This window comes from Oreochromis niloticus, linkage group LG20, assembly GCF_001858045.2.
Source record: "Oreochromis niloticus isolate F11D_XX linkage group LG20, O_niloticus_UMD_NMBU, whole genome shotgun sequence".
Classification (NCBI taxonomy): Eukaryota; Metazoa; Chordata; class Actinopteri; order Cichliformes; family Cichlidae; genus Oreochromis; species Oreochromis niloticus.
In genome coordinates, this window is record NC_031984.2 from 912,665 (window position 1) to 923,213 (window position 10,549).

The 10,549-nt window shown below is 48.5% G+C and overlaps 1 protein-coding gene and 2 non-coding genes across 3 annotated transcripts; 2 read left to right on the forward strand and 1 right to left on the reverse strand.

Moving 5' to 3' along the window:
- Positions 1-520: 520 nt before the first annotated feature.
- Positions 521-592, reverse strand: trnae-cuc (transfer RNA glutamic acid (anticodon CUC)). The gene has a single exon. It is a non-coding gene; the product is annotated as a tRNA-Glu (tRNA).
- A 168-nt stretch (positions 593-760) lies between these two features.
- Positions 761-842, forward strand: trnas-aga (transfer RNA serine (anticodon AGA)). Its single transcript has one exon. It is a non-coding gene; the product is annotated as a tRNA-Ser (tRNA).
- Positions 843-1,463: 621 nt separating this feature from the next.
- On the forward strand, positions 1,464-4,488 carry ppdpfb (pancreatic progenitor cell differentiation and proliferation factor b). Its single transcript, XM_003445978.3, has 5 exons — positions 1,464-1,723; positions 2,665-2,759; positions 2,843-2,920; positions 3,840-3,933; positions 4,018-4,488. The coding sequence occupies exons 2-5, from the start codon at positions 2,705-2,707 to the stop codon at positions 4,130-4,132; spliced, it is 342 nt and encodes a 113-aa protein (XP_003446026.1). The 5' UTR covers positions 1,464-1,723; positions 2,665-2,704; the 3' UTR covers positions 4,133-4,488.
- The last annotated feature ends 6,061 nt before the right edge of the window (positions 4,489-10,549 follow it).

Genomic DNA, 10,549 nt, shown 5'->3' on the forward strand with positions numbered 1-10,549 from the left:
TGGGGTTTCTTTAACCTGAGTAGTGAGAAGACCGCGAGCGGGCGGGGAGGGGAGGGAGGGGGGGGGGACGATGTGCCGGGAGTCCGCTGTTGAGTTTTGGACGAAATGCATTCTGGGATATATAGCTGTCCCAAGTCTACACCGATGCATGCTCGATAAAATGGGCGGATCGAGAACACATCCGGGACTTTTTCGCGTTCTCGGCGTGATGCGTACTTCGAATTGGAACAGTACTTGGTCTCCGACTGATGACGTATCACGAGTACACGAGAACGCAAGTACGCACAAGTACGCATATTGATAAACGCCCAACAACACCTGGGCCTGAACAGGAAGTCAGTCTGATGGTTTTTTTATGTTTCAATATGAGAAAACATCTGCTGTTAAAACATAAGCTGCATATTCTAGTCTGTATGCAAAGAGCTTAGGTGGTAGAGGCTAAGGTCACCGAAGGTGAAATATGATAACAGAGTTCTGTGCATGCACGCTTTGGTTTGTGTGTTCGGAAAAAAAAAAGATGTTCCCTGACCGGGAATCGAACCCGGGCCGCGGCGGTGAGAGCGCCGAATCCTAACCACTAGACCACCAGGGAGAGGTACTGTTGAGAGTCACGATCAGGCATAAATAGCGACGTAAAACCATTATGTTCGTAATATTAATGTGATCACTGTTCACCGTAATACATCACATGGACTGTACAACGGATCATATAAAAACCACACCTGTACACTGACAGGTGTATTTAGGGCTCCACTTGTGGGTTGTCGTGGCCGAGTGGTTAAGGCGATGGACTAGAAATCCATTGGGGTCTCCCCGCGCAGGTTCGAATCCTGCCGACAACGAACTTTTTGCACAAACACTCGTTCCTCTTCTCCGAAGAACCTGACCACAGACAGGTGAGATAAAGCTGTGTCACTGCCGAGGCTCTCAGATGAGAGACATCCGCATTTAAAATCAACAGAAGTGACCTCAAGTACCACAGTAAAAAGTAACTCTAGTAAACCCTAGTAAAAACTACAAATTAAAACGCAATAAACTACATTATAACTAAAACCTGTTTAATGGAGGTGACTCAGTAACTATGGCAGTCCTGGCGTTCCATAAGTAACTTCCGCGCTGCCGGTAAATTCAGTAAACTCAGAGAAAATGAGGTCGATGACGCTGATCCAGTTTAGAGTTTTACCAGCAGAGGGCGCTGGAGGCTGCTGGTCGCACCGAGAACAAAGAGAAGAGCAGGAAAACGAGCGTCGTGTTAACGGTTACAGCCTCAGCGGAAATTAAATGAACTCATGTAAAGTGACGTTGTACTGGTGCTTACAGGGATATACACGCGCCGGTCCCGGTGTCACCGGGCCGATATTTTGTGATGATTCCGGTGGAAATATTGAAATTGTGTCTCAGTGATGTTTCCATGGAAACCCGCTGACTCAGCGCTGATGCGACTTCAATGGGTTTTTTAGGGATTATTTAGGGAAGCGGTGAGGGCGGAGCCTTTGTTCGTTCCGCCTCCCACTGGGGGTACGTCATGCACACTATAAAGGCGGGAGCTACCCGTTCCCCCGCATACCACAGCATCGTCGAAACTCTCTCGGACCTTGGAGGGTCACATTTACCCAAAACTTCTTTTCAAATGGGCCCCGTCGCCTAGCGTTCACTCCCCCAGCCTCGCCGACTGATAGAAGTGAGTGCTCCCGAACATCAAGCACGTCTGGGTCCGCACAAGGTGAGGCTTCCGGCCGCGACGAGAAAATGGTGGTTAGCGGTGCCTGTGAGGGCCGTTTCTGGCATAAAGTGGACATTTTCGATGGTTTCATGTTTCCGCCTCGTCCCGAAGCCTTTCTGTTCACGTTATGCTAACCGTTACGTCTGTTACGGTGTTATTGTGGCAGCAATGGGGTGCTGTCGGGCTGTTAAAGGCGGATTAATCGGAGACAAAGTCCTCTTGTCCTCCGGGAGACATCCACCGTGTGTCCCCCCCCCCCCCCGGGTTTCTGCTCCCACCGGGCCGTTTGCAGGGTGGCCTTGATGGGGCAGATTCACGTCAAGATGTCGGTCTGCTGCAGTGACCGTTAGTTGTAAACAAGCCCGACTGTATAGCGGGGTGACGTCATTACCGTGGATGTGTGTACGTGCAGCACGCAAAGCTGCACAGACACTTTGTGCCCATGAAACGTGACCGTGCCGGTTTGATGGTCTCTGCCGGGGGCTTTCATGCACGCTCTGTTCATGTACCGTTATAAAGTCTGCAGGTGAGGGAGGCTGACTGATGGCGTTGGTGTTTTTATCCCTTTTTGTTTCAGTAGAGGCTGTGATTGGTCAGATCCCGCATACAGATTACACAGTAATCTTTTATTTTTTCATGTAATCCTCTTGATTACAGTAGTAACAGTAATCTGTAAATAGCTGTCTGTTTAATCCAACAGTGAACACAGCGAGCTGTGGGTTCATTATCATCAGCGCTTCTTCATCACTGGTGTGTATTTTTAATGGATGAGTGAAGTCCCGCCCACAGAACGATCTGATTGGTTAGGGAAAGAAAACAGAGGAGCACATGTAAACAAACTGTCAGAAAATGGTCATGTGACTCTGTCACTGCTTTAATGAGTGAAATGGTGACTGCAGGTTATCGGTGTGATCACTTCCAGTTTGTTTTGTCCCCTGCAGGGTTCCATCAGCACAGTGTACAGCGACCAACGGACCAACAATGGCAGCTATCCCAGCAGGGGGGTCTCTCGTGGCGACCACTGACTACTACCGAAGTGAGTATCACATGGAGAAAAGTTGGCAGGTTACCGTCAGCGAGGCGTGAGGTGGAGACTAACCTGAGGTTTGTGTCCCGCAGGGCGCATCGGCTCTACGTCCAGCAGCAGCTCGTGTGGCAGTTCGGAGTACAGCGGCGAGGTCATCCCTCACCATCCAGGTCAGTGCACAGAAACGTACTCTTCACAGTGCGTTGTGGGACAGGGCGGGGCTGGATGCATCGGTGGGAGTCGGGTGGTGTGGGAGCATCCGGTGGCGTTTCTTGTGAAGACATCATGTGGTTTAAAATGCCGCAGTCGGGGCTTACTAAGATGCTCCGCCCACTCACTCGCACACTGAGTGAGTTTAGCGGCGGCTCTTCTGGCAGGAACTTTGTGTCCTGAAGCGACGCCCACGTGAGCTGAAGCAGATCCAGATGTTTGTCTCTGAGCATGCTCAGTTCTTCCTCCCTCAGCCTCAGTTTGGGAGACGGTGGGGCTGAGAGACCGGTTGGATCCGGTTTGTTGATTCACAGCTCATGTGAGAGTGCTGCTCTTCATCACCACAACTCACTGCATGTCGCCAGGGAGCACGCACAGAGACAGAGACACACACACGTGTGCACACACACACGCACACACGGTGCTCAGAGTGAACTGAACACACCCAGTTTCCCCTTTCACCTCCTTTCAAGAACAGAGCTGGGAGGGTGTAAACAGGTGTGTGTGTGTGTGTGTGTGTGTGTGTGTGTGTGTGTGTGCGCGCGCGCGCGCTTTCCATGAATAGCAGCTCTGTCTCAGAAACCTGCTCAGGGCGATGCTCAGACTCACCGTCAGATTTATGGAGGAAGTTGTGATGCAGTCATTTCCTGCTTTCTCTTTTCCTGTCGCCACAGAAACGTCTTCGTTATAAAATTACTGACCAGTCTGAAACTCAATTTGATTTCATTAGTTTTCAAGTTTGTGTTCAGAAGTCAAATGTTCGTGACTTGTTCTTGTGACTGTCCGAGGTTAACGTCACCGTTATGACGGCAGGAAACACGGCGGTCCTTTCACAGTTAAACGTTCCTGTCGTGTCTGAATGTTGGACTCTGTCTGCAGGACTGCCTAAGCAGGACTCTGGCCACTGGTGGTCCAGCTTCTTCTTCGGGAAGCAGCCAGGGATGACCCCACTGACTGAGGAGGCACAGCACAAGTATGGACGCACACACATGCACATAGAATAAACTTTATTAGCAGTGACGGTCTGACTTGGTTAACGCCGCTCTCTTTCTGGCAGGGCGGGGGTCTCGGGTGTGGTGACGAATGGTCAAATCACCTGCGTCGCCCGGGAGATGGTGATGCAGCGGCAGGCGAGCGAGAGCAGCGACGCAGGTAGCCCCACCTCCTCGTGATCCCGCGGTCTCTCTCGGTCCACGCCACCACACCTGATCGGGGGGAATCGAACCATCAGCCAACGCTAGGTGACGGGAGGAAGTCCCGTTGACAGCCTTAGTTTCTTTTTCTTTTTTTCTTTTGTACGTGTCGTAGTGTGGCTGCGTCTTCTGTTCCTGTAACCTCACTTTTTAAATTAATGACCAAAAATAAAGTTAAAAAAAAAGAAAAAGAGAAGCAGCCAATAAGCTCTGTTTGTTTTTAACATTTGTAATGTGTGTTTGTACCATTCAGCCTGAAGGTGGCGCTGCCACAGGCTTTTCTTAACCTTTCTCACTTTGTCACTGCAAACGAAATAAAGTCGAGTGCAGCCCGACGCTCTGTGTGTTTGTTCAGTACAGTAATAGTTTACAGTAATAGTAAACTATTACTGTGACATCATCAGGAGCCTGTAATCTGTCAGATTAACAAATAAACTGCACGCGTGGAAATACTGAAGCTCTGATCAACACTGATGTCCAAACACAATCCAGCTCTAAGCAGATTAGAAATCACTCAGATTACCTTAGCAGGTTGAACTGGATTATTACTGATCAGGTGGGCGTGTGGAGATCAGCTGACTGATCATGAAGCGGTGCTGTGGGCTGATCTCATCTTTGTCACGCAGCTTCTCAGTCATATAAATGACGAAGACTTTATGACATCATCAGCTACATTTCAGGGAAACCATGTTTTATTTAAGCGATGGAAGCTTCAGCGTACCGCGGGACGTGTGCGAGGATGGAGGCTCGGGATGGCACGTAAACAGGCCCAGGTTATTTTTGTGATTAACTATTAAACTTTCGCCAATCGAAGCACCATCACAAGTATTCACGAGTGTTTTTAGAGGGGTCTCAAAGATTTCAGCTTCTTGACCCCCATAAACACCCCGGTCGACTGTACTAGCATGAACAGCTGGTCACGCCTCAGATTGCAGGCAGCAGGCAGCTGTGTGTCACATGACGTTTTCATTACGTGTGATGAGTTCGACAAAGGTCAGAGCGGGCACAGACTCTGGTTTGTAATGAGGCCTGGGGGATGGATGCACCCTTCCTCTTGTGTTTTCAGATCAGATGATGCGAGTGCTGGCTGTCACGGTGATAGCCTCCATCTTTTAGTTACAGTCTGTGGTTCGGCTGTGAGGATGAAGCGGTCCCGCTGCGTGGAGAAAGCTCTGCCGCTGACGGCGGCGCTGCAGAAACCCTGACGCAGGCTTTTCCGGCCAGCGGTGAAAGGTTTGTGTGAGCGCTGCTCATCTCTGCGTGTCTCTATGAAACACAGGAAAGACAAACAATGTGCTCCTCGCTGCACCGAGGATTTGGTCTGCGCCTCATTTGTTCTGCATGCTGCACTTTTTCCAGGTCACCGGGTGCTTCGAGGAGCCTTTCTCTTCCACCGCTGCCCGGGTCCCGGCTCCGCCTTTCTAGATCCAGGTGAGAGGAATCAGTGACAGCAGCGTTCATTCATTTTATTGGAGATTATGTATCGGAATTTCAGGAGTGGGACCACGCCTCCAAACACGCTCCTTCTGGTTCTCATCTATATAGGTTCCCTCAGTTCTGCAAGCTGTTCATTCTTGTTTACGTGCCCCTCCCTCCGTCCTTGTTCTCAGTTCTTTAACTTCACTCCTATTTAGTACACGGGGATCTGCCAGGCCCAGGAGCCATCACCAGTCCCCTTCCAGGCCTTCCCCAAACCGCAGCTCAATTAATGTCCAAGCATTCACCTTTACCTACTAAAACGCTGTCAAACCTCAAATGAAGACGTGGGCCCAGCTAGTGAATTATCAAACATGGGAGGAAAAATCACAGTGGTCCAAGAATATTTTTCATTGATCAATCCCTGTTAACAAAGAGCCGCAACCTGTCAGTGGAGACAGTGGCGTGTCCAGTGGGGTGGCCTCGGGGGCACAGGCCACCCCCCCCCAACCAGACTGGCCACCCCAGGTGCCATCCCGAAGCTAAAACAATAAAATTCAATGAAACATCAAATGTACGATTATGTTTTCACAGTGAAGCTCAGATATCCGAGTGTAAGTGAATGCAGCATGGGCTTCTGCACTATGAGCATCACGTTAGCAAAGGTAGGAGAGCCAAGCACGAAAGACGGCATCGCAGAAAACAATTTTTCGGCGAAGATTAACGGGTTAACATAGCTGGACTGGCCATCGGGCATACCGGGCATTTGCCCAGTCGGCTGATGACTTTTTTTTTTTTTGTAAGGGCATGAACAATGAGAGGTGGTGGATTGGCCAGATGCTGGCCGATGTATAAAAATAACTCAGTTGTTTGGTGGTGGCTGTGGCGGAGCTTCCACGGAGGCCAGCAGGTGGATGAGGGAAGGGGAGGCAGGAGGAGGAGAGACCCGAGGCGGCTGCTGGTCCGAGTGTCAGGTGAACTGAACTTCAGGTAAGAAGTTATGACCTGCAGTCTATCTGGGTCAGATATAAACCAAGTTTAGGTGGAGTTTATTTTCGTTGTGCTGACTTTTTACAGTCAGTTACAATAACTCATACTGCGTGCTAGCTAGCATGACGGAGTTTCTATACAGCTGGGTGGGTGCTGTGATGTTACTGATAGTGAACTTTATTTTATTCATAAGGTTAGTTAGTAGAGTTGCCAACGGCTCCTTAAAAAATGGAATGGTCCCTCATTCAGAGAAAATATTACACGTTTCGTATTGAGCTGAGAAGAGACGCAGTTTGTCCCGAACTTCAGCTACAATGAAAAAGACACAAAGCTGAAGCTGCACAGCTGCCTCTTCTTCTCTCATTCTCTCCTGTTGCTACTTCAATCATGAAACTGATCAATGATCAGCTGATCGGCTTTTCTCTCTTGTTTGTTTATCGCCCACTTTGCGCCACAAAGAGGAAACCGCCGGATGTCGCGCTAAACAACAGCAGCACGTTTAAGCTTGATCAGCTGTTGTTAGAATTTATTTAATATTAATTTCTAGTATCAGCTGATGTTTGCTGGAGCCACAGCTGTAAAAGCTGCTGGTCATGATATCGGTTTGGTTATCTGGTGAGAGGGAAACATGCAGATGAAACCAGGAGATGTCCTTACTGAATCATCAGAGCTGAACAGGTGATGGAGAAACAGGTTTACCTTTTAGGTGACATGAATGAGTTGAAGGGAAGTTATGAACTGTTTCTGAGAGACAAATAACACCAGGATCCTTTTCTATGTAGCTGACAGCTGGTAACTGTGCAGGGGCGGGTCTAGCAAAGTTATGCCAGGGGGCCAGGTAGGGCATTAACAGGGAAAGGGGGGCACAAGGAAATACTTTTCTTTCTTATTCTCATTTAAAATGTTTCGCTTTTATTAAATAATTATCTGATTCTTGCGAAAAAAGTTTTTATCTGACGTAAAATGTATAGAAATCATACATATACCAAAGGACAGTGTACATCACTGTCACAACAGCGTTTGTCTTCATTCAAAGGCTTTATGGCTTTAATACCTGGTGGGCCGGTCTCTGGTCAAAATGCCCAATTTTTTGTCCCAGTCCAGCCCTGCAGGTTAATACTGGCAGTGTCACCATGCCAGCTGACTGTATTTCATCATCAGCCAGTGTTGTTCTTTATACATCAGTATTACCAAAGTTTACCATAAGGCAGCATAGAAAGTATTTACTTGCTTTCAGGTTTCATTCAAATGTTAGTCTTTTCAGTTGTTTCCCCACTTTTTCCTGTTTCAAAATCAAACACCAGTTTGTAAGAAGATTATCTTCTTTTTTTTAATAGGCAGATAAAGTTTTGCATCGGCTAATTTGCCAACTGTTAAAAATGTTTGTATTTTAATATTCAAAAATGTTTTTGCCCAAAACATATGTGCCCTATATGTCAGTAAAAATACTATGCAAATATTGCTGTCCTTCAATGCTGACTAAACACTTAACGGTTGGTAGAATTTTTTTTTAACATTATCTGCCAATTACATCTGCCACCCTTCTCCAAATCTGTGCCCCTACCTGGCCCCCCCAACAAAAATTTTCTAGACACGCCACTGAGTGGAGAACAGGTGATGGTCTCCACCTGCAGCACTGCTGTCATGTGACCAACAGCTCATCAGCCCTGTCTTTGACCTGTGACCCCCGTAACTGCTCTAAATGACCGTCAGTTTGACCCGCGGTTATTGTCATGTTAGAGTCACACACACACACACGTGCATAGCTCAGCCTGCTGTGTGGCAGGTGTCTGAGGGTGTGAACAATGATCAGCTCTGAGTTTGGCGTCGGGGTCGTGCTTCGTTCACGCTTGTCTCTGCCAGGGGCAGATCTAGAGGGGTGGCATGGGGCGGCATGTGCCACCCTAGTTGTGCATATGACAGTGTTGTTTATTAAAATAAGACAGCATTAACACTTTGAGCGTAACTACAGTTAAAACTGAATATATTACATAGCCCCCCCCCCACCACCATTAACAAGTGGTTCAGCCCACAGCGCAGACAACGTTTTGTCTTGTTGTCAGTAGCAACTGATGCCTGTGATTGTGCCACAGCACGTTCTGAATCAACACCATGGGCATGTCAGACTTCACACAGGTGATTGGGTGTTACAGTCTGGAAATATAATGAAGGTAAGTGTTATTAACCCTCTGTGTGCCACACCTCCAAATCATGTGACCGATTTAAGCTGACACGGCAACAAGCTGCAGCCACGCTGAGTAAACACCAGCTTTTACATTTTAATGACAGGCCACTAAATCCAGAGTCATGATAAAGCTTTTTTCTGAATACCGTCGTCACGTTTAGAAGAAACGGTTTTATTTTCTAAGGACAGCACGGAAACAGTAAAAAAAGAAAAAAAGCCACCTCTCTCCTATTGGTGGAAAAATGTACCATGTAAAATGTGGCAACAGTAGGATTGGTTGTTTAGGAAGAGGGGAAAGTTTTAGAAGTGACGGCAGTGAGAGCCACGCTTAGTGTGTTGTGTGTCAGTGAGGGCACTACTGACTGTCACAGACTGCAGTGTAAACACTGTCTCCAGGTGAAAACAGGAGCAGGGATGCACCTGCTGTCAGGCTGCAGGTGTGGCAACAATTTATTTTTTTACTGGCACAAATAATTTGTGTGACACCCGATTGTTCTCTCGTTTTAGTTATAGTAGTATTTTTAAATGTTGCACAATAAACCCACCAGATCCATTGGCTGTGTTTTTAGATAAATATTTGTTTATGACTTTAAACAAAGATGCCCTTTATCACCGATTCTGTTCATAATTTTTATGGACAGGATTTCTAGGCGCAGCCAAGTGGTGGAGGGCTTTCACTTCGGTGGCCTCAGAATCTCATCTCTGTTTTTTGCGGATGATGTGGTCCTGATGGCTTCATCGGGTGGGGGCCTCCAGCTCGCACTGGAACGGTTCGCAGCCGAGTGTGAAGCAGCGGGAATGAGGATCAGCACCTCCAAATCTGAGGCCATGGTTCTCAGCCGGAAAAGGGTGGAGTGCCCACTCCGGGTCGGGGATGAGTTCCTGCCCCAAGTGGAGGAGTTTAAGTATCTCGGGTCTTGTTCGCGAGTGATGGGAGAAGGGAGCCGGAGATCGACAGACGGATTGGTGCTGCGGCTGCAGTGATGCGGACGCTGCACCGGTCCGTCGTGGTGAAGAGGGAGCTGAGTGTAAAAGCGAAGCTCTCAATTTACCGGTCGATCTACGTCCCGACCCTCACCTATGGCCACGAGCTGTGGGTAGTGACCGAAAGAACGAGATCGCGGATACAAGCGGCAGAAATGAGCTTCCTCCGAAGGGTGGCTGGCCTCTCCCTTAGAGATAGGGTGAGAAGTTCGGCCATCCGGGAGGGGCTCAGAGTAGAGCCGCTGCTCCTCCACATCGAAAGGAGCCAGTTGAGGTGGTTCGGGCATCTGACAAGGATGCCCCCTGGGCGCCTCCTGGGTGAGGTGTTCCGGGCATGTCCCACCGGGAGGAGGCCCCGGGGCAGACCCAGGACGCGCTGGAGAGATTATATCTCTCGGCTGGCCTGGGAGCGCCTTGGTGTTCCCCCGGATGAGCTGGAGGAGGTGGCTGGGGAGAGGGAGGTCTGGGCTTCTCTGCTTAGGCTGCTGCCCCCGCGACCCGACCTCGGATAAAGCGGATGAGGATGGATGGATGGATGGACTTTATTGTTTACAAACTTTGTGCTTAGGTTTTCAGTTTATATTTGCATTTCAAGTTTTGAAAATCATTCACTAAACATGTTTGTGCTTTTAACAGTAAACAAATATAACTACTACGAGGATTTTATGTTTTTGTGTGATTTCAGATCAGTTGTGTTTCTACAACATGTCCGTGAAACAATCAGTGTAAATTCAGACATGTGAGGCTGAGCTGAAGAGAATGAGACCAAACACGGCGAGGAGGGGAAAGAGGTGAAATACAAATGACATCGCGGCCCCCAG